General features: G+C 41.9%; 1 protein-coding gene across 2 annotated transcripts in view; it reads right to left on the minus strand.

Moving 5' to 3' along the window:
• Positions 1-288: 288 nt before the first annotated feature.
• Positions 289-24848, minus strand: part of LOC141153652 (alcohol dehydrogenase class-3) — a 31218-nt gene continuing 6658 nt past the window's right edge. For both annotated transcript variants that reach the window (XM_073638654.1, XM_073638664.1), the window contains 6 exons: positions 23038-23125; positions 19186-19405; positions 15234-15494; positions 10155-10290; positions 4755-4893; positions 289-466 (listed from right to left, as the gene is read on the minus strand). In XM_073638654.1, coding sequence (XP_073494755.1) covers positions 442-466; positions 4755-4893; positions 10155-10290; positions 15234-15494; positions 19186-19405; positions 23038-23125 — 869 coding nt within the window. In that variant the 3' untranslated portion in view covers positions 289-441. The remainder of the gene's footprint in view (positions 467-4754; positions 4894-10154; positions 10291-15233; positions 15495-19185; positions 19406-23037; positions 23126-24848) is intronic.

Consider the following 24848-nt stretch of genomic DNA (forward strand, 5'->3'; position numbering starts at 1 on the left):
TGTGGTGTTCATTTCTGTTTCAACATCTCCTTTAATTCGTATTTAATTGTGTATTTTGTATTGCATAGTGTGTTATTTAATAAAATTTAAATTTTATTGATTTTGGCTATGATACTCCGTGATTGATGTAGGATCTAACATTATGAGATTGTAATGTGGAAAGACAAGACAAATTAAGCTATGACTTTAGACTAGGGAATTTCAAACATTCTTTTTTAGGCTTAGGGAAGGTCCAATATTTCTTCTATAAGTGTACATGTCAAGATATCACAAAATAAAAACCCAAACAACAGAACAAAATATATTTATTAGAAATATCGGCATGAAACATTAGCTGTCATTAGACAGGAAGGCAACAGTGAACAAATCTAGTTTCAATCAAAAATGGTGAGCTCCAACTAATTGATTCTAGAAGGGTTGTAGCCTTATATCTGGTATCCTTCAATAGTTCAACACACTACGAATGCTGTAAAGAAAACAAAAAATAGCAACGTAAGTAGGTGTTAAAGTTATAGAGAAGTGTGTGTTAAAAGGGAATTTCATCGCTTCCCAGGGCCCCCAAACCATCACCATGTATTTACCATTAAACCATTCCTAAGCCCTTTCATAGTCTTGTTGTTTACTGCATATGGAAAAAAATTGGGGTGGCAATTTGCTAATTAGTGGGTAACTAGTCATGGTGGCATTGTTTTCCCCCCAACTAGGTCAGGTGTGACGCAGGACTCAACCAGTTGTTACTGTCGGCATAGCAAATCTCATGGATGGCTGTCCTATGTCACCGATGCCTCCCTGTGCATGCACAGTGCGCCGATAAAGCCTGGTTGCGTACACCCAACTTAACCAGCATGGCCAGGCAGGCAGAGATGAGAAGATCCGCTGGTGATGCCACTCTTACAAATCATGTTACTCAAGCCCACAGGGACATTTCCCAGGCAAGTGACTAGCCTGAGGAAAACCATGCCCCCATGAAAAGTCGCCCACTAATTATCATTTTCCCACAACAGTTAAAAAATAGTTATTTGTTATTGAATACTGCACATAAGACTATAAAGAGCTAGTTAGAAAGGGTAAAGGGGTATCAATAAATACATGGTGGTTGGGGGGAAGGGGGCCTAGGGAAGCTGTAAAACTTCCCTTTAAGACAGACTTTAACCAATGAAAGTTCCATCATGCACAAATATTAATAATGAAAAAAAGGCCTTATCCATTCATTCCGGTCTATAATTTTCCCTCTAGATCCTCAGTCCTATCTCCTAAATTGGTTTCCTATGCACATTGGGAAGGTAAGAGATTACTCTTGCACATTTTAACAGCAGCATGTCACCTGATTGCTTCCCCCTTCAATATTTGGCCTATATGCTAGAGTCAAGGACATCAGAAACTTATTATTCTAAGACATGGGATCTTTGGAACATCTACTAGGCTGCTCATGATATATAGAAAATACCAGGACTGTGGAGTCGGAGCACATTTTGGTGGAGTCGGTTCACAATGGACCGACTCCAACTCCTAAAATATATAATAAATTGGGTACTGTAGTTCAATGCAGTTTGTGGGGAATATTTTTTCATAAGAATTTGGGAAAGTTATGAAATGTCCTACAAATGTCTGTCCTATTCCTGATCTAAGGGTCTAGACTTAGCTGAGATGAATCTGTGCTACAGTAAATTTATCACTTAAACATGAGCCATGTATGAGGGAGTCGGAGTCATGGAAACTGAGGAGTCGGAGGTTTGGCTTACCGACTCCACAGCCCTGGAGAATACATTATATCCCCCTCCCCATCTATCCTCTTTCCCCATGTCTGTCCTTTTGTCTTTTATTATCAATATTTGTCTGATTTTTGTAGTCGATTGTACATTGTTATAGGTCTGCTCTCAGTTTGACGAGAAACTTCATAGGTATAAAACTTGTTTAATGCTCTTGTTAAATAATGCTGGCATGACTTCTGCTGTGTGTCATTTTGGTGGTCATTCACTATCCATTTATATACTGATACAAGGAAGAACAACATTTTTTTTCTCCATAAGACATATATTTGTATTGAGCAAAATAGCTTAAAAATCCATTACAAAACAACCTATAATATACCGGTGCATCTCACTAAATTAGAATATCATCAGAAAGTTAATTTATTTCCGTTCTTCAATACAAAAAGAGTGATCTATTTCAAGTGTTTATTTCTGTTAATGTTGATGATTATGGCTTACCGCCAATGAAGACACAAAAGTCATTAGCTCAGTAAATTACAATAATTAACAAAAACACCAGCAAAGGCTTCCTAAGCGGTTAAAAAGGTCCCTTAATCTGTTTCAGTAGGCTCCACAATCATGGGGAAGACAGCTGACTTGACAGATGTCCAGAAGGCAGTCATTGACACACTCCACAAGGTCCCAGAGTTCCAATTTTCATTTGGAAATCAAGCTCCCATAGTCTGGAGGAAGAGTGGAGAGGCACATAATCCAAGCTGCTTGAGGTCTAGTGTGAAGTTTCCACAATCAGTGATGGTTTGGGGAGCCATGTCATCTGCTTGTGTAGGTCCACTGTGTTTTATCAAGACCAAAGTCAGCGCAGCCGTCTACCAGGAAATTTTAGAGCACTTCATGCTTCCCTCTGCTGACAAGCTCTTTGGAGATGGAAATTTCCTTCATTCACCAGCAGGACTTGGCCCGTGTCCACACTGCCAAAAGTACCAATACCTGGTTTAAAAACAACAGTATCACTGTGCTTGATTGGCCAGCAAACTCGCCTGACCTTAACCCCACAGAGAATCTATGGGGTATTGTCAAGAGGAAGATGAGAGACACCAGACCCAACAATGCAGACAAGCTGAAGGCTGCTATCAAAGCAACCTGGACTTCCATAACACCTCAGCAGTGCCACAGGCTGATCGCCTCCATGCCACGCCGCATTGATGCAGTAATGGATGCAAAAGGAGCCCCGACCAAGTACTGAGTGCATTTACTGAACATACATTTCAGTGGGCCAACATTTCAGATTATAACACAAGCTTGAAAAATGTTTTTAAAAAGTATTCTAATTTACTGAGATAATGACTTTTGTGTTTTCATTGGCTGTAAGCCATAATCATCAACATTAACAGAAATAAACACTTGAAATAGATCACTATATTTGTAATGACTCTATATAATATACTAGATGGTGGCCCGATTCTAACGCATCGGGTATTCTAGAATATGTATGCGGCCGACCGGGCGCGACTAGTCAGCGAAGCAGTGTTTAATTGGATTGTGCACTACTTTAAATTAACCCCCCAATGTATCCCCCCCGGGGCCCATAATGAATATTGTAATTATGTCATGTTGTCAATACTGCTTGTGACAACATCGCTGACCGCGCACAACCAGCACGTAATTCCACCGGCTGCAGCCGGCTCTTGCTTCCGTTTACATCACGACAATTTGCGGCTGCAGCCAGGGGTCTCCTGTTCCGGGTACCACGGTGAATGACGGGCTGTGGGCGGGGTTATCCCCCATCGTGTCACACCCGGCATCCACAGCGCGGTCTGTCAATGAATGCGCGTGCGGTGGATGCCGGGTGTGACGGGGTGGGGGATAACCCCGCCCACAGCCCATCACTCACTCTGGAACGCGAAACAGGAGACCCCTTGGCTGCAGCCGCAAATAGTCGTGACATAAGCGGAAGCAAGAGCCAGCTGCAGCCGGGGGTCACATACTGCCTGTGTGCGGTGACCCGAGTATAAGCCGAGACCCCTAATTTTACAACAAAAAAACTGGGAAAATTTATTGACTTGAGTATAAGCCTAGGGTGGGAAATGCAGCAGCTACTGTTAAATTTCCATATCCTGGTATGTATGGCTCCCTCATCCCCTAATTGTGGTTTGTAAGGCTCCGTCATTCCTCTAATCCTGGTTTGTATGGCCCCCCTATCTTGGCTTGTACGGCCTCCTCATCCTGGTTTTGTATGACCTCCTCATTCCCCCATCCCAGTTTAAAAAAATAAACACTAATACTCACCTTTCCTTACCTCTGCTCCAGCGCTGTCTGTCCTGTCTACAGCAGCTCCTGGCAGGATCGGAGGCACAGCACACGCTCTCAGATGCTGCCCTGAGTGGCTGCTGTCTGTAGATTCGCTCCTCTCCACGCCGGGACTAAGTGTGTGGAGAGGCACAAATCTGCATTCACTTTAGTAGCAGATGCCGCTATTAAGATTTAAGAATAATGCAATGAATACACAGGATTTTCTGGGTAAAATAATACTTTATCATTAAAGTCATCTCCCGGCTGCATCGCCGCTGACTTCCATGCGGCTATCGTCGGCAAGTGTGAAGAGAGGACCGGTGAGCTGCGCCGCCTAGGCCGCCGGTCGGGGTACTTCTGCTGCGAGCAGCCGGGAGATGAACGGCTAGCGCCGGTCATCTCCCGGCTGCATCGCCGCTGACCTCCGTGCGGCAGATGAGCCGCTAACGGCCGTCATCTTGTTCTGAAATCCCGCGTCGCTGATTGGCCGCGGCCGGACCAATCAGCGACGCGGGATTTCCTGGACGGACAGACAGACAGGATAAGCCGATTATATAGTAGATGAGTTTCACTTTTTGTATTGAAGACCTGAAATAAACTTTTTGATGATATTCTAATTTTGTGAGATGCACCAGTACATCCATCCAGAGACTGTCACTTCGGCATCAGTGATGTCACAACCAGGTTAGGAAATTCTGTGTAGCGGAAGAACAATCTGGTTTTTAAGAAATCCCTCTATGGTTTTAAACTTACCTCTTCCCAGAATGCATCAGTTCAAACGCTTCATTAATTGAACTGAATGGCAAAGTGTGAGTTACAAACTCATCAACTTTTATTTTTTTAGCCATGTATTCGGAAACCAGCTTGGGGACACTGTCTACACTTTTCCAACCTGCAAAAGAAGTAAAAAAAAAATACCGAAAGGAGAATTTTACATTTCATATACATTGTCCTGTCTTTACATTTCCCAGTGCTGCTGTTAGGCCGCTTGCTTCCAGTTACTCTGGTGAGACATTTCTGGGCCCACATTTCCCCTCTCAGGGCATATTCACATGCAGCAGATTTGTTTCAGACATTTCTGCATCCTATTGATCTACATGTTTTTTGGAGGGGCATTGATTTCTGCAAAATGAGTGGAACAACTGCAGGAATGTCTGCACTGAGGTTGCTGAATGCGAGTTCTTCATTACAGAGAACTGGTCACCCATTAGCAGCAGAAAATCTCTGGTGGCTAAATACAGTTTTGCGGGGCCCAGCTCAGCTTTATTTCTATATATTTTTCAAGCTATATTTTTCTTTAAGTTACTGCAACTTCAGAAAAAAAAAAAACAGTAAAAATTATTTTATGATGCCCGTGGCTCCATACAAGTTCTAAGTTTCTCCAACCTATATAAATCATAATGTATAAAAAGACAATATGCAATAAAAGCAGGTTAGGATGTTCTACATATAGAAACTAAACAAATTGTTGGCTGTTATCAGTCATTTTACACAGACTAAAGTAGCCCAAGAGTCGTCACCCAGAGGATCACAGAAGTCACAAACCTACTCGGGTGTAATCAGATCTATAAATGAAGATCCCCACATCACATCTAATATAAAACATGTAACAATCAGCAACCAGGCATCTTCCTACAAAACCTATCTTCCAGCACAAACATTACAGAAATATAAAATAGAAACAATAGTCTTTATTTTTTACAGGAAGGAGAAAAACATACAAATGACAGACTCCCAAACACAGTGCACAAAGACCCCTAACACCAATAGGAGGGACCCTACTGTTCTGCTCAGTATACAAGACGCTTATTAAGTGATCAGTAAAAACAAAAATGTATTAGATGTCCAGAACAATGTGGCACACTAATTGTATAAAAGGAACTTTGTAAACCGCACCGCGTGGGCCATTAGAGTTACAGCACAACCACCAGTAGGAAAAAAAACAACTTTCATATGATAGTAATACCTGGGGCCATCATGGAGCCGAAAGTGTCTTTCTTAAAAGGGTTGTCCAGTTTTGAATGTTCCCAAATTGCATTAAAAAAACAAAAAAACACGCCTCTTCCCCGGACCAAAGGCGCTCATCATTGTTCATGTCAATGCAAGCACTACTGCCTTTAGAGTTCATCGGAGCAGATGTCTACTGACAGGAAAATGGAGGCTGCAGCTCTTATGTGGCATTGTCAAGATCACAAGATGACTGGGAGACACAGGGCTCAGAATGGAGGAGCAGCTCTAGTCTGGGAGAAAAGTGTGCATTTTTACTTTATGATGCACATTCAAAAAAAGGTTGTCCGCTAGTGAAAAGCCCCTTTAATGCCTCCTCAAGATTCAAAATGTAGGTGTCAGACTGAAGAAAACTGGCTCCTAAAATAGCCCTAAATTAATGTCATCCATAGTGCTAGGCCACAACTCCAATCTCCATATTCACTGGACATCAGAATGTAGTGAGAACCACAGTGACATCCTGTGATGAAAGAAGGTGACGTGGCTGTTTATGCACATTAATGTAGTGATATTTAAGATAACAGGTATTCCCATCATACACTCAATGAAATTGAAACAAGACGTCATGCAATTATGCAAATCATAGGATGGATAGCCAAGTTAATGGTATGTAAAGGATTAAAAAATGGAAATATTTTCAAAACATCTTGATTCATTCAGCATCGAGTACAGTGGGTACGGAAAGTGTTCAGACCCCTTTACATTTTTCACTCTTTGCTTCATTGCAGCCATTTGGTAAATTCTAAAAAGTTCATTTTTTTTCTCATTAAAGTACACTCTGCACCCCATCTTGACTGAAAAAAAACAGAAATGTAGAAATTTTTGCAAATTTATTAAAAAAGAAAAACTGAAATATCACATGGCCATAAGTATTCAGACCCTTTGCTCAGACACTCATATTTAAGTCACATGCTGTCCATTTCCTTGTGATCCTCCTTGAGATGGTTCTACTCCTTCATTGGAGTCCAGCTGTGTTTAATTAAACTGATAGGACTTGATTTGGAAAGGCACACACCTGTCTATACAAGACCTCACAGCTCACAGTGCATGTCAGACCAAATGAGAATCATGAGCTCAAAGGAACTGCCCAAGGAGCTCGGAGACAGAATTGTGGCAAGGCACAGATCTGGCCAAGGTTACAAAAGAATTTCTGCATTACTCAAGGTTCCTAAGAGCACAGCGGCCTCCATAATCCTTAAATGAAAGAAGTTTGGGACTACCAGAAGTCTTCCTAGACCTGGCCGTCCAGCCAAACTGAGCAATCGTGGGAGAAGAGCCTTGGTGAGAGGTAAAGGAGAACCCCGAGATCACTGTGGCTGAGCTCCAGAGATGCAGTAGGGAGATGAGAGAAAGTTCCACAAAGTCAACTACCATTCTGGGCTTTATGGCAGAGTGGCCCGACGGAAGCCTCTCCTCAGTGCAAGACATATGAAAGTCTGTATAGAGTTTGCTCAAAAACACATGAAGGACTCCCAGACTATGAGAAATAAGATTCTCTGGTCTAATGAGAGGAAGATAGAACCTTTTTGGTGATCATTCTAAGCAGTATGTGTGGAGAAACCCAGGCACTGCTCATCACCTGCCCAATACAATCAACAACAGATGGTGGCAGCATCATGCTATGGGGGTGTTTTTCAGCTGCAGGGACAGGACGACTGGTTGCAATTGAAGGAAACCTGAATGCGACCAAGTACAGAGATATTCTGGATGAAAACCTCTTTCAGAGTGCTCTGGACCTCAGACTTGGCCGAAGGTTCACTTCCAACAACACAATGACCCTAAGCACACAGCTAAAATAACAAAGGAGTGGCTTCAGAACAACTCTGTGACCATTCTTGACTGGCCCAGCCAGAGCCCCGGCCTAAACCCAATTGAACATCTCTGGAGAGACCTGAAAATGGCAGTCCACCAATGATCACCATCCAACCTGACAGAACTGGAGAGGATCTGCAAGGAAGAATGGCAGAGGATCCCCAAATCCAGGTGTGAAAAACTGGTTGCATCATTCTCAAGAAAACTCATGGCTGTACTAGCTCAAAAGGGGGCTTCTACTCAATACTGAGGAAAGGGTCTGAATACTTATGACCATGTGATATTTCAGTTTTTCTTTTTTTAATAAATTTGCAAAAATTTCTACATTTCTGTTTTTTTCAGTCAAGATGGGGTGCAAAGTTTATTTTAATGAGGAAAAAAAAAACTTTTTAAAATGTACCAAATGGCTGCAATGAAAAAAAGAGTGAAAAATTTGAAAGGGTCTGATTACTTTCCATACCCACTGTATTAGAGCCACACACACTTACACACCTTGGTATGCTGTCAATGAGGTTATTAATGGTTGTCTGAGGAATGTTCTGCCACAGTGTATGCACTTGATTATGCAAATCATCAAGACCCGCTGCTGGCAGCTACCATTGCAATTGAAGACCAATGACGTCCCAGATATGCTTGATGGGAGACAAGTCTGGAGACGTTTCAGACCACTTTAGCACGCTTAGGCCATGCAGGCTGCTCACAGTAGGAGGAGCAACATGTGGTACTTATGTATTAAAAAAAAAAAAAATCACCTTTTATCCTTTCAGTTTTTCGACGGTAGCAAAGGCAAAGCCTTTCTTCCCATCAGAGGCCTGAGGAGGAATATAGTCAAGAGAGGAATCAAACACATGGGCTCCGTCACAGTGACTGGTACATAACCTGGATTTAGAGATATAATCTCCCTCCCAATATTTTAGCCACAGCGCTCTAGGGGCTGAATTAATGTGTGAGGTGCATCTAGCAGCTAATGTGATTGTGTCAGCCGAGGTATCAGCCAAGAAATCTTGAATGACCTGATGAAAAGACATAAATCTGGTCCCTAGAAGCTTTCCTACTTAATAGCTAAACTAACTGTTCTATCCATAAGATTAGAGCATGTTCTGGGGTTTAAAACCAAAAGCCCCAGATTAACATGCCCTCCTCAGGAAGCTTCCAGCCTTCTTAACCATAGGATTCTTCAAGGGAGCCAATGTCATTAAAATGGAGGGAAGATTTTCTAGAGTTCTTGGAAATAGACACGTGAATTTTCAGAGCAAAGTCCCAACAATCAGACTCATCAAAAGGGTATTTATGCTTAAAGCTCTTGGGTATAAACCCGGGTGTCGGTTTTTCCCCACTCCATCTTAGGCTTCCTTCACACATCCACATAAAACATGTGAAAAAAAGGTACCAGTGTCATCAGTGTTTTCCATCCGTGGGTCATCAGTTTTTCCAGTATAGATAAAGAAATAAAAAAAAACATTGACTTGTATTGGCCCTCATCATCCATGCTGCCGGAAAAAAAACACCGCCCTGTCTCCGTGTGGTTTGCACAGACACACGGCCATGTAAAAACAAGAATATGTGTGTAGCACCATGCTTATAATTGGTACATGCGATGCGATATACGGGTAAAAAAAGGATGACACCTACTGGAAGCACGGACATGTGAAGGAGGCCTCAAACAGAACAGTCTAATTATTATTGATGAAAATAGCTTATTCCCTTCTTAACATCCAGGCTACCAAACAATGTCCTGGACAAATCTTGACTCTAAGTCCTTCAATGTTCATTGTTGCTCCAGCAGCTTTTAAAAATTGATCACTCTTTATATGTAAAAAAAAAAAAAAAAAGGGTTTAATGGGGGCTGTGAAAATGGTTTTGTTTTCATCATTTACACATCATTAAACATCGGTCGATCCTGTGATTTTCAGAACTCCATAACTTTTCCTTCTTGGTGTTGTAATTTCAGTGTATGATAGTCTCCTTCCTATTGGTGGGTGTGCTGTAGCATTATGAACCACGTGGCGCTATTTGTCAAGTTCCTTTTACAAAGACAAATTGCTCTGGGCATTCAATACCCTTTTGCTAATCGCCTGATAATTATTTTTTTTTACTGAGCAGAGTAGTAGGGACCCCTTTATTGGTTTTAGGGGTCTTAGAAATGACAGACTCCCAAACACAGTACTCAATGTCTTTCTACTTCACATAAATAAAGACTGTTCTTGGCATTTTATATTAAGACTCATGTTCTGAAATGTAGAATTGTATTAAGTAATGCCCAGGTCCCATCTTTCTGATGAATTTTTATGTTATGGTGAGGAGTACCCAGAGCGTCAAAATGTGTTTTCTCACCTCCAAAAGCAGTTCCTTTCCACGTGCGCCCGGTCACCAGCTGAAATGGTCGGGTTGCGATCTCTTGTCCAGATGCAGCTACTCCCACAATGACACTTACACCCCAGCCTTTGTGACAAGCTTCTAACGCAGCTCTCTAAAATACAAAAGACAAGGCTGTTAAAGCAAAAATAGCTCCCCTAGGGCCTAACTGTACATAAAATATAGGGCACAGGGGCACATGGCAGGGCTGTCCTGTCTCCCCTGCTCTTCGTATTGGCCATCGAGACTCATGAGGCAATTATAAAACACCCGTGGATAATACGTTTCCATAGACAAAACGTTGTGGAGAAAGTGGCACTTTATTCCGATTCCAATTTACTCTTTCTAGTAGAAGCTTCACACCCCTCTACCTGTAGTGATGGAGACTGTAGAGACATTTGGGAGATACTCAGGTTTAGTGATCAATTGGAACAAATCAGTTCTGCTTCTAATGGATAATGGAGATAACAGGCCTCATTACACAGGCTCTGGTCTACAAGTGGTCTCTGAATTTACAGCAAACCTGTCACCAGGTTTTTACTATATGAGGTAAGACCACCACCTTTCAGCCCTGATATACAGTATTCTATAATGTTGTATATAAGCCCCTGATCCGACCTGCAAGACAAGAACAGGAGCTTTTATTATACTCACCTGCTGGGCGGTCCGGTCCGAGGGACGTCGCTGTCCTGGTCCAGCGCCTCCCTTCTTGCAATGCCGTGTCCCTACGTCATCCGCACACTCTCCCAGGCATCGCGCTCCTGCACAGGCGTACTTCTCAGCACTGACTAGGGCAGAGTAAACTACTGCAGTGCGCATGCGCCAGGCCTCTGATCTTTCCCCGACGCCTGCGCACTGCAGTGCTTTGCTCTGCCCTGGTCAGGGCAGAGAAATACTCCTGTGCAGGAGCACGGTGCCTGGGAGAGTGTACGGATGACGTAGGGCGCGTCAGCCACCCGAAGCAAGAAGGAGGATGGCATCGCAAGAAGAAAGGAGGCACCGGACCGAGACGAGTGACACCCCTCGGACCGGACCATACCGCAGATTAGTATAATAAAGGTCTTTTTCTGGTCTTGCCGACCGGTATGGGGGTGCATATATACACAGCATTATAGAATGCTGTATATCAGGGTTGAAAAGGTGGTGGACTTTCCTCATATGGTAAAAACCTGGTGACAGATTCCCTTTAAATACCTGGGCATTAACGTAACGGCTTGAGTAAATGACTGAGAAAATAAACCTTAGCCCAGCTCTCACATAGTTTAAACATGAGTCAGGCACCTGGTCTTGGCTGCCGTTCTGAATGGTGGGCCGCACTAACCTAGTCAAAATGATTTGGATGCCCCAACTCCAGTATGCTCTGTTCTACACAATTCTCCATTCTAGATGCCCCAGAGATAAAATTTATATATAAATAAAATCTATTAGTTATTTTTTAAGGTCAATCGCCTGTTTCTGAGCAAAGCAAGAATTAAACTGGAAATATTGCAAAGAAACAAAGGGGCGGGAGGCCTGGCAGCTCCAAATCATTGGGCTCATTTCATGTCAGCTCAACTCCAGCATATCCGCGGGTGGGATGACCCTGGGGGAGCACAGAGTCTTTTATGCTAACACCATTAAGTCACCCAGACTCTGCAGCATTGGAGGCACAAAAATTTAACATCTCCGCTGGTGAAATCACATCTCTACTACTAACACACAGGCTTTGGTGGAAAGTGAGAAAATCACAGGGCATACAAGGGATCGCACAATATACTTCACTGTGAGAAACCCCATGGCTTACTAATCCATACCAATTACACGGTTCAAAAGCTGGAGCTTGAGTGGGCTGCATAGGTTTACTCATATAATTAAGGAATTTTCTCAATTACAAAGCAAATTTGGATTGCCTCGCTGAATTTTATAAGTCTCTCCAGCTACGGCATGCATATAAGGCAAAAAGGCTCACTCTAGACAACTGGGTACCCCAAAATGATAATACAGAGGATGGCTAGCTCTCATAGTTCTGGTGGTTTGATCTCAGTATTATATTGTGCTTTGCTGGATCTAGCCTTAAAAAAAAATATATCCAATACACTCATAAGGAAAATGGGAGAGCGAAATACGTCATATTGAAGGTCAGTGGCAGGAAGTTGTGGAAAGGGTTCCACAACTGTCCCCAAGTGAATCCCATAGATTATCCCACATCAGGTATACAGAACACCTCAATTGCTATTTGACATAGGGGCTCAGGAAAAATCCCTTATGCACTAGATGTAAAGTACATCCAGCAAATGTGTTGCACATGATGTGGTCCTGCCCCAATTTGGAATCCTTTTTAAAAGGCGTACTGGAAATTATTAACAGAATTTACCTAGTCAATATAATCCTCTTGTCCTTAGTGTGCATATTGGGGCACATAGAAGACCTGAGTACTGATGAACATGGCAAGACTGCAGTATCTTGTATGTTAATGGTCAGGAAATGAATAGCACAATATTGGATATCTGATCAGGTGCCCACAATCCCAAAATTCATAAACAAAATTAAATGGTTACTGAACCTAGAAAAGGGTATTTATCTATAAAAAATCTATAAATAAAGTCTGGGCCCCGTGGATTCATGATTCAGGTTTGGCATCAAGAGAACTGCAGAGATGCCACTAATATTTTAATAAGACCATGAAAACTTTTGCAGATTCAGCATAACAGAGCATCCGAGAATCGGATCTCACTCACCCATACAAGTCTATGGATGCGTGTGAAACATCGGACTGCACTCGGATGTCATCTGAGTGCAGTGCTATTACCGCGGACGCCTGCAATGGAGGAGATGGAGAAATTTCTCTCTCAGTTTCCTTCACACCTGTGCTGTGATTCTCTCATACGAGAGGATCGGAGCACAGAGCACTCACACTCGGCTCACACTCGCAGCAGAGCAGAAGCAGAGAGTCATTAGCATATCGCATCCGATGCCAAACGCTAGTGTGACCCCAGCCTTAGGGTTAGCCTAGAAACAAGTTCCAATATAGGAATATAAACAATAAAGATAACCCACGTTCTCTCTTTATTTCCAATTTAGTAGTTAAAAATCCAAAACAAAGCATCCAAGTAAAAGTGACAAGTGCAGGAAGCTGACATGTTTTGAAAGATCCATATATTTAAAGAACTCCCAAAGAATGTATTCTCTTAAAGAGGTTGTCCACTACTTTTACATTGATGGCCTATCCTTAGGATAGGTCATCAATGTCTAATCAGTTGGGGTCCGACACCCGCCCCCCCACCAGCTGTTATCGGCGCCTGGAAGTACTCACTTGCCGAGCTACTCCGTCTACTTGTAATGGCTGCCGCAGGATACTACACATCCACCTCCTATTCAAATCAATAGGAGGAAGATGTGTAATACCCTGCGGCAGCCATTACAAGTAGACGGAGTAGCTCGGCAAGTGAGTACTTCCAGCCGCTGATAACAGCTGATCGGCGGAGGAGCCTGGTATCGGACCCCGACCAATCAGACATTGATGACCTATCCTAAGGATAGGCAATCAATGTAAAAGTAGTGGACAACCTCTTTAAAATAATGTAATCATAAATATATAGCACTGTATACTTACAATTGCTTAGTTGTCTTTCTACTCAGTTATTTCTTCTCTTTTCTCTATGTAGAAACAGGAAGTCTCTTGACCCTGCCTTTATTATTTCCTTCTTGAACTCCTGACCTAGATGCTAGTTCCGGGACTTTTGCATTGACTTGTACAGCGAAAATTTACTTCTGTTTCTACATAGAGCTTAGAAGGATTCAGCTAGTCAGTTTTTATTCACTTGATGTGATAGACCAAATGGAAAAGAGAAGAATTAGCTGGGTAGAAAGGAAAAATGAGCAATTGTAAGTACACAGTGCTATATAATATGATAACTGCAATATATTAAAAAAGCATAAAAATTCTGATGGGAGTGCTTCTTTAACAGAGTTTGGAGTACTGGAAACATGTAAGCTACTTGTACTTGTCACTTTTACTTGGATGCTCTGCATGATGGATTTTAGCTACTAATTAGGAATTATACAGAGAACAATTTTATCTTTATGCTCGATTCAGTGTGAAGAGTCTGAGAAATCCTATTTTAGCAAGAGCTATCCCCTCCATAAACAACACTTAGCTCATTTAATTCTGCAATACATGCATTATACACCATTACATTGGGATAGTAACTCATGAGAGGAATTTTTAAAGTCAGTTTTGCTTATGACGGAGATCTCTTCATTTGCACCAAATGTATCTTAAAGTCGCACGATGTTTGATAAATTTGGAGCATCTTTAGATTTCATACTTCTGTATTGCTGTCAGACAGTCTTTCCTTTTTTACACCACTGTCCAACTGGAGTGAGAAGTTATACTTTTTTGTGACCTTTAAATAAGTCTCAATTCATAAATCCGGCGTACAGCTTACTTGCACAGCTAAGCATGCCTGTTTTCCCATCCACTTTTCAAAAGTGACAAGGAGTCAAAAACAAAAAGATTTTTGACTCTATAAAAACTGTAAAATTCCCTCTATAGTAATCCATGTTGGAATTTCTTGATCCTTGATATCCGTTTAGCACAACAGTCTATATCTATCAATGTGTCTATTCCAGTTTTTAGTGTAAAATGAGTGTGATCAAGTTTGCTAATCTCTTTTGCAACTTTTTTCTTTGCTCAAAAGTGGCAAAAAAAATTTTTTAAAAAAGCAAATATGCTTTCACTGGAGACAGTTTGGGCCGAATGTATTAACATGCACACAACCTTTAATCACTACTCAAATTCATAATCTTGTGCAAATGTCTACAACTATCCTCTCCATAGGTAATAAGTATGAGTAAATGAGTATTGCACAGTGAACACTGCTCTGCCTAGTGCCTAGCTGGAAATTGGGGGAAAAAAAATGGCTCTTTTTTTGCCTTTCTTGAAATACTGTACTAAGTCTTGGCAATAGTTACTTGGTATAATAAACGGTTTCACTGGGTCCACACTGAACTGAAACCTAGTTTGGCAGGTAGCAAAACCAAAAAAAACAACAAACATTTTTTTGACTATATAGTTACCATCACGCCAACATTTCCTATGCACTCAAAGGAATAATCCACGCCTCCATCAGTCATGTCCACCAGCTCTTCCTGGATCGGCTTGCTGTAGTCCGAGGGACTGATGCATTCAGTAGCGCCAAACTCTTTTGCCTTTTCAAACTTGTCCTTGTTCAGGTCAATTCCGATAATGCGCTTGGCACCGGCAACTTTACATCCCATAATTACCGCCAGGCCAACCCCTCCTAGGCCAAATACTGCGCAGGTAGAACCAGGCTCCACCTGGCATAAAAAACAAAACAATAAAAGTCATTAAAATATGGCACAAAATGACAGTAAAATCTGAAAACCCAGAAGGAAATATATGGTACAGCATAAAACACAAGATGGGGGACGAATGAAAACTGGAGCCCCCCTCCATCACTAGAATGCTGGTTCAAGGTGCACCTCACCATACCACCACATTGCGGAGGAGCTGAAGTTTTATGGAAAGTATATGGGAATGATTGAAAAAGTGAGTGCTGGGCTCAGCTGTATCTATCATTCCTGTAGTCTGTAACTGGAGCAGAATCATGCACGCTTGACCACCACTCCAGTCAAACCCCACCACCATCTCATGCAGAAGAACTGGGATGCCTGTTCTAGTCAAGCTGGCAATGGTGTGTCTCCAGCTATGAACTCTCCATTGCTAAATCGCATCATTCATTTCACAGCACTTTATAGACATCACTATCCCCCACTGGGGCTCACCATCTAAAATCCCTACCAATATGTCTTTGGAGTGTGTAAGGAAACCGTAGTACCCAGAGGAAACCCACACAAACACGGGGAGAACATACAAACTCCTTGTAGATGTTGTCCTTGGTGGAATTTGAACTCTGGACCCCAGCGCTGCAAGTCTGCAATGCTAATCACTTATTCTTGGAGCGCATACTTGTAATTGTTGTACTTTTTGCAGAGCCCCTTATGTGATAGAGCAGCACAACAGCTGCAACGTGAGCCCCTTTATCAGAAACCACACCTTTCATGGGGGTCATCAGGGGAAGTAATGAGCATTTTTATCTCAAAGATATTTCAACAAAGTCTGTACCTTTGGTTGTGTGAAAATGAAAAATTACATCAGCAAGTAGATTTTGCTCAAAATGCTACATCTTTACCATGGCTAATAAAATAACAAAGTACCCTGTAAATAATCCCTATACATAGTCACAGATTGCTGTTTGTGCACACGGCAGGGCTCAGAAGAGCAGGAGCACCATTTGGCTTTTGGAGCACAGAGTTTCCTGTAGTAGAGTAGTGTGGGCAACATTTAAAGGAAACCCCCAAAAAGTGACCCCATTTTACAAAACTCCCATAAGGGAATTAATCTATGGGTGCAGTGATTATTTTCTAGACATTAGTATGCAAAACATTGTAGAATGGAAATTATAAATATGTCATGTTACTGCCCAATACATTGTGCCTTTTTTTTTTTCCTCCTCTTCCAAAAGTCAACTTTTTTGATTTTCCAATGACATAGCAGTATGAGGGCTTGTTTTTTTGCGGGCTGATTTGTATTTCTGAATGGCACCACTTTACTGTATCATGTACTGAATAACGGGACCAAAACTAAGTGCAGTGAAATGGTGAAAAACCATGTGATTCTGAATTTTTTTTTGTTTTACCGGGTTAAGTCTGTGGTAAAAATTACCTAGAAAACGGATTCTCTAGAACGACAAACTAAGATGAACAAGAGGAACACAACAGCCCCATACATTGCTTGTTAGCTGCAACCAAGTAGTGCAGTACATTCACTTCTATGGGAGCTAAAGTGCAGTGCTCGACAGTGGCCACTAAGCGGTGTGCGGGCTATTTTGTTCCGCCTGTACATCGCTTAGTTCCAGTTGCTGCTTGAGCAGTTTCAGCTTATTGGTGGGGGTTTATATTTATTATGATATTTGTCATTTACAGCACAGTAATAACACTACTTTATTGTTCAGGGCAGGAAAATTATAGCCATATTTTTTCAGAACTTTGTTTTTACATTTTTCCCGCTGTATTACGGCTATTGCTTTGGTTTTGTTTTATATGGGATGAGCAAGACATGAGTTTTTAATCCTTCATTTTTTCTGCCATTGTTTGATAAAAATGAAAGACAACTTTGTTCTTCGGGTCCGTACGATAACATTTATACCACACTTATATATGTTTCATGTATTGCAACTCTTGCATATTTATTTATTTTTTTTACAAAATATTTGTTTTTGCATCGCCATACTCTGATATCTGTAAGTTTATTTTTCAACGACAGCCATGTGGGAACTTGTTCTTTGAGGGACGAGATAATGTTTTAAGCTATATCATTTTTTGATCACTTTTTCTTCCATTTTCTACACAAGACAAAAACACAACATAGATGGTGACATATAGAGACCTATTTTTTTTTCTAAGGTTTTCACTATATGGGATAAATATTGGGGCAGTTTTATGGTTAGGGTTGTTCCAAACACAGCGATATACATTATGTATACTTTATTTCTTTTTATTTTTACACAAAAACTGAGTTTTTAGCGGCATAACGTTTTTTAAACCATTACTTTATTTGTAGTTCAGTTAGTCTTAGATTGCCATAACAACCATTGGCACTCCACAATTAGATCCTGGGGGGAAGGGGGTGGGCCAATGGAGTGTGAGCCCCCTACTTCTCAAAATCATCTAGAAGCTGTGGTCGCTATTGATTGCGGTGTCTAAAGGATTAATGGCTGCTATCGGTGCTGCAGCTGACAACCGCTGCTGCTGACGGTGCTGGCGCTTTACGGTAATACATGTCGAATGTCTGGAAGGGGCTCAAGTTCATTCCATCAAAGTACTAAATTATTTAAAGTATATTTTAAAAAGAAAAAAAAAAAAAATGCCGTTTCAGTGGCCACAATGCCCCATAAAAATGCAATAATAAAAAAAAAATAAGTATGAACACCAAAATGGCATCAATGAAAAAGTCCGCTCAAAAACAAACCAAGGCTGCTATATCCTCTCCTGTTATTTCACAGGCCACGAATGGTCTTACCTTTTTACTCCCATTCCTTTTCTACCCTTTGTATGTCAGCAGCGTATATTATGTACAGGTCTATACTCGTGTCATGTCACATAGTGACTATTACCTTTAGCACTTGCATTTCAGTAATTTTTCATGACTACATTTGAATTATGTACTATCGATATTAGGCTTATGCTGTATTGGAGGTTCTTTCATGCATGTCATTTTCTATTAATGTACCATCACACATGTTTGTGGGGTGAATATCCATTGGTTTGTACACTGTTGTATAACAGCTTTTAGAGGATTGGCCTAAGACATTACAATGTTGGGGTCTTGTAAAGTTTAGCGTTTTTTCACTTTAAATTGTTTTTTTTTGGTCTGCTTGTTAATAAACTATTCTGATTTCATTTTTTGTGATCCCTGTCTGTACATACTGCTTTTTTCTTCTTTAACTGTAATGAAGTACCTATACGGCATAGGTCGTAAAGGGGTTAAATGCAAAGTTCTGTTTTGGTTTTTTTTTTGTTAAAGTTTCTTATTATGTATATTAAAGATGTGGTAGCGCTGTAATTGTGCTGACCTCGAGAATCGTATTGTCAGGAAAAAATAAATAAATCAAAATTGCTTTTTTCTCCTTCACAATTTCATCTCACTTTTCAGTAAATTATATGGCAAAATGAACCGTGTAATTGAATACTACATTCACAAAAGAAAAAAAAAAAGCCCCCACACGGCTAGAACAATGGAAAAATAAAAATGATGGCTCTTGGAAGTTGTGATGGGGGGGCAGAGATGAGGAAAGATTAAAAGAAAGAACAAACAGCAAGTAACGAATGGGTTAATAGATACACTGTTCATGGTATATGTTTGTGTATTCTTAAAATTTGATGTGGATAATCCTAAATAATGGAAGCTATTGTGAACAGAGCCTATGCAAACGCTTGATCCGATTACCTTGGCAGTGTTCAGAGCTGCTCCATATCCGGTGGACACACCACAGCCCAGCAGGCAGACTTTGTCCAGAGGAGCAGAGTCCTCTATTTTAGCAATAGAGATGTCAGCAACAACTGTGTATTCAGAGAAGGTGCTGGTGCCCATGAAGTGGAAAATCTGTTTTCCTTTGCAGGTAAACCTGCTAGTACCATCAGGCATGAAACCACGACCTTGAGTTATCCTGTAAAAAGCACAAGTTCCATTATACCATGTTAAATAAGATAAGATAAGATAAGATATACTTTATTTATCCCGGAGGAAATTGCGGTATCACAGCAGCAGAACACAGATCTCGAACATGACACATATGATAACATAACATTTGGAATGCTTTAGACATTGCTTTTCAGACATTTGTTAAACAACCCCATAGCTGTTGGAACAAACGATCTCCTGTATTTTTCCTTTTTACACCTTAGTTGTATTAGGCGATTGCTGAATGTGCTCTTCTGTTTCGCAAACAGTTCATAAAGCGGGTGTGTGTTGTTGCCCATTATAGCTCTGCACTTCTTCTTAATCCTATCCTCTACCACCTCTTCAAAAGTCCCAAGCTGTAGGCCCACCGTCGCGCTAGCCTTCTTTATAAGTTTGTTGAGCTTGTTGGCGTCAGCAACACGCACACTGTTACCCCAGCAAATTATTGCCGCAAAGGTGGCACTAGCCACAATGGATTGGTAGAACACCTCAAGCATTTTGCCACACACATTAAAAGACCTTAACTTCCTTAGGAAGTACAATCTACTCATCCCCTTCTTGTAGACCTTCTCCATGTGGCACTTCCAGTCTAGCTTGCTATCCAGGTAAACCCCCAAATATTTGAAACTGTCCACCATCTCCACATCCTGACCGTCAATGGTAACAGGTAGGCATACCTTCTTGCACCTTCCATAGCTCATCACCAACTCCCTGGTTTTCTTAACATTTAGTTCTAGATGGTTAGCCTGGCACCATACTACAAAGTCCGCAACCACCCTTCTATATTCCTCTTCATCCCGGTCCTTCCCAATACCGCCAACTATCACAGAGTCATCCGAGTACTTCTGGAGGTGACAACGGTCTGATTTATACTGAAAGTCAGCTGTGTACAATGTAAAGAGGAATGGCGACAGCACTGTTCCCTGCGGGGCTCCGACACTGCTCAGTACACTATCTGATGTAGCCGTCCCCCACCTAACAAACTGTGGCCTATCCGACAGGTAGTCAATTATCCAATTCACAAGTCCCTCATCCACCGCCATTTTAATCAACTTTCCACGCAGTAAGAGTGGCTGTAATGTGTTGAACGCACTAGAGAAATCAAAGAACAAAGCACGCACAGTGGTTCCATTATTGTCCAAAAAGGAATGTACTGTTTGTAGCAGAGACGCTACAGCATCGTCCACCCCCAGTCCCTGCCGGTACGCAAACTGAAGAGCATCAGTATGCGCCATCACCCTCGGACACAAGTGAGCAAGTACTATTCTCTCCAAGGACTTCATCGCATGCGATGTTAAGGCCACCGGTCTATAGTCCCCCGGGGAAGCCGGGAAGGTAGTCTTGGGAACCGGCACCAGGCAGGAAGTCTTCCATAGCACTGGTACTCTCTTTGATTGTAAGCTCTGGTTAAAGAGATGCTGGAAGACAGTACACAACTGATTTGCACACACTCTGAGGACACGTGGACTGAGACCGTCAGGCCCTGCTGCTTTGCCAATGGCCAGCTTACTAAACTGGTCCCTCACGTCATTTTTGGAGACCGAGAAATGATCTATTTCACCCCCTGTTAATTTAGCTAGTTGTTCCCCGGCCTCCTCCCCCTTCCCTGCTGCTACCGCACCTTTATTGCTGAATCTATTGAAGAACTCATTCATTTCATTAGCCATTCTAAGTCCACCACCCCCCTGCTCCGACCTTGCCTTAAACCCAGTCACTAGCTTCATTCCAGCCCACACCTCTCTGGAGCTTTTTTGTGCAAATTGATTTTCTAATTTAACTCTGAATGCCTCACGGGCAATCTTAATTTTCCCCTTTAGGTCTCGCTGTATAATTTTCAATGCCTCCTTGTCCTTCCTTTTAAAAGCCAGTTTTTTCATGTTTAGTAAATGTTTCAACTCTTTTGTAATCCATGGCTTATTGTTTGCATAACACCGAATCTCTTGAACAGGTACTACAATGTCCATACAGAAGTTGATGTAATCAGTAACTCTGCCAGTAATCTCATTAACATCACAATTCTCTTTCATGGTACACAACACCTCCCAGTCTGTACAATCAAAGCAGTCTTGTAACGCCTCCTCTGCTGCTGGACACCACTTCCTTATCTTTTTAATTGTCACTGGTTGTTTGCGGATGTCTGGTTGGTAAGCAGGAGACAATAGTATGAGGTTGTGGTCAGATTTCCCCAGGGGGGGTAATGCAGCCGATGAATAAGCATTCTTAACATTAGCAAAGAGGAGATCCAGTGTGTTGTTGTCCCGTGTAGGACATTTGACATATTGATAGAACTTTGGTATTGCAGATGAGATCTTTACTCGATTGAAATCCCCAGAAATTACAGTTAGAGAGTTTGGGTGTTTAGTCTGAAGCCGGGCCATCACCCCTGACAACACATCCCCAGCAGCCTCTGGGTTCGCAGATGGTGGTATATACATCACAACTACAATAACAAGAGTGAATTCTCTAGGCAGATAGTAAGGCCTGAGGCCCACTGCTAACAGTTCAATATTTGGACAGCAATGTTTCTCCTTAACAGTTACATGCCCCTGATTGCACCATCTGTTGTTAATGTAGAGTATCACTCCTCCACCTTTTTTCTTGCCGCATCTAACTCTCTCTCTATCAGCCCGAACCATTTGAAACCCTGGTACCGAGACACATGAATCTGGGACCTCCTCATGCAGCCAGGTTTCTGTAAAGCACATGAGACTGCATTCCCTAAACTCCTTCTGGGTCTTACTCAGAGCCAGCAGTTCATCCGACTTATTTCCCAGCGATCGTACGTTACCCATGATAATGGATGGGACCACTGGTTTAAACCTTCTCCTCCAGGACTTGATCTTCTTGCCTGCTCTGCAGCCTCTGAAAGGTCTCCTTATTTCCCGTGGAACATTCAGTATTGCCACTGCTGGAGAAGACTTTATCCTGCGCAGTTCCAGAAGACGATCCCTAGAATACACTGCTCGTTTAGCAACAGACCTAGGGTCCACCATCCCGTCATTGTTTCCACCCGTCACACCAGTCCTCTCCATGGCAGATCGTATGCAGTGACCTCCACCGCTCACATATGGCTGTATCCCTGTCACAGGCTGTAGGTAGCAGCATGCATCCTTCAGTAGCATTAGCTGAGATGGTCTGTATTGCGTGCCCCAGAGTGTCTGTACCTGCAGGAGACTTGTAAGTGGTGGAAGAAGATCCAGGTGCAGATCTCGTGCTGTGTGCCCAGCAGCAGTTGATAGTGTGGGAAGTGTTGTATCTTCCATCCCCAATATATGAGTATACAGGAACGTTGCAATCCAAAGAAGGTAATAAAATAATAAAATAAAATAACTGTAACAAAACTGTAACTGAAATAAAGTAGAAGCTTCTGCTGCTGCAATGGGCTGCCAGTAGTCCGGCGCCGTATTGTCTCCACAATCTAGCAGAGAGGCAGACAGGCATGTCCACACCCTCCGGAGTCAGAAAGTGAAACAGTAAAAAAATCATAAAAACAGTAAGAAATGAAATATAGCAAATACCATAAAAATGTGTTTATTAAACATACTACTAACAGATGCCATCAATGAATAAGAAAACAAATTGTCACAGTGATTCATAGGCAAAAAAAAAAAACGTTACCTGATCTTTTGACATAGGTTGGTTTTGGGGTTCAAACAAAATTTGCATTCACCACACTGAGGGATGTAAAGAGGAATAACTCGGTCTCCTGAAAATATAACAAAAACACAGGCCTTATGAAAGAAGTATGGTAATAGTATTAATAAATGTATCTTACTGTGTGTCCACAGATTCTGGGTCATCATGACACTACAAAGCCTGCATGTTCCCCAATTCTACAGACTCCTTTCCATCCAAGCGTACAAATAGCCTCTTTGAAGCGGAACAGGACTAGAACTCTAGTGCCATCTATTGGAAGTAGCAATCCTAAAAGTCAATATCGACCCTTTAACAAGCCTTGCCACATGACGTAGGATAAAAACAAAACCAGAATCTCAATTTGCAGACATGTTTCATGGTGTTGCCCATTTTCAGTGCAAACATTGAGAGCTGATAAGGTACACAGTCTGACGGGCAATGATCACATCACTGTGCACAAACTGGCTGGCACCTCTCCTGACCAGAGCGTGACAGCTGTATAGAAATACATGACACTGTCACGCTTAGGTCAGGAGAGGTGCCGGCCCAGTCGGTGCACTGCGATGCGATCGTTGGCCATGTTATATGTTTGTCTGATTGCACCCTTAGATGTATAAGTGGCCTCTGACTGGGGTCTAAGGGTTAATGTCTCTCCTTGTGAAGAGTGACATGCCAAAGTAAGGAGACTTATAGATCAACAATGCTCCTCTGGGAAACTGGAAGTAGCAATCAGAGGTCTCTCACCTAGCCAAATCAGATATTATGCTTTGCACTGAGGAGAGGCAATACCCCAAAACATAAGTCTGCAAATTGAGATTCTGGTTTGGCTTTTATCCTACATCATGTGGCAAGGCTTGTTAAAGGGTCGATATTGATTTTTAGGATTACTACTTCCAATAGGTGGCACTAGAGTTCAAGTCCTCTTCCTCTCTGAAGAGGCAATTTGCATATTTAATTTCTCAGAGGAGCAGTCGAATGTATGTAATCAATAGGGGACAGAAGAGAGTATGACTGGACTACACAGATTGTTTGTAGTCTGTAACCACGGAGAGACACAGGTCTGCACAGGTGTTGGAGATACAAAACGGGACTGTCATTGAGACTGTACAGTTCACTTTAGGACTGTATATATGTACATTTCAGGGATAGTGATAAATATAACAAGTTCCTACATCAGGGTTACAGCGGCTATATGTTTTACTCAATGGTAACAACAGCTGTACAAGGCAAAATGTCAATGGGAAAGGGTACAATGTGCATCTACAGTGCTGGCACCCCTGCAATTCTGTCAGATAATACTCAGTTTCTTCCTGAAAATCATTGCAATCACAAATTCTTTGGCATTATTCTCTTCATTTAATTTGTCTTCAATGAAAAAAACACAAAAAGAATTGTCCTAAAGCCAAATTGGATATAATTCCACGCCAAACCTAAAAAAGGGGGTGGACAAAAGTATTGACACCCTTTGAAAAATCATGTGATGCTTCTCTAATTCGTGTAATTAACAGCACCTGTAACTTACCTGTGGCACCTAACAGGTGTTCGCAATAACTAAATCACACTTGCAGCCAGTTAACATGGATTAAAGTTGACTCAACCTCTGTCCTGTGTCCTTGTGTGTACCACATTGAGCATGGAGAAAAGAAAGAAGACCAAAGAAGCCAAATTGTGAGGAAGCATGAGCAATCTCAAGGCTACAAGTCCATCTCCAAAGGCCTGAATGTTCCTGTGTCTTCCGTGCGCAGTGTCATCAAGAAGTTAAAGCCCATGGCACTGTGGCTAACCTCCCTAGA

The sequence above is a fragment of the Phyllobates terribilis genome, unplaced genomic scaffold, assembly GCF_046119375.1.
Source record: "Phyllobates terribilis strain yellow unplaced genomic scaffold, ASM4611937v1 Scaffold_1__5_contigs__length_1240528914, whole genome shotgun sequence".
NCBI classification, from domain to species: Eukaryota; Metazoa; Chordata; class Amphibia; order Anura; family Dendrobatidae; genus Phyllobates; species Phyllobates terribilis.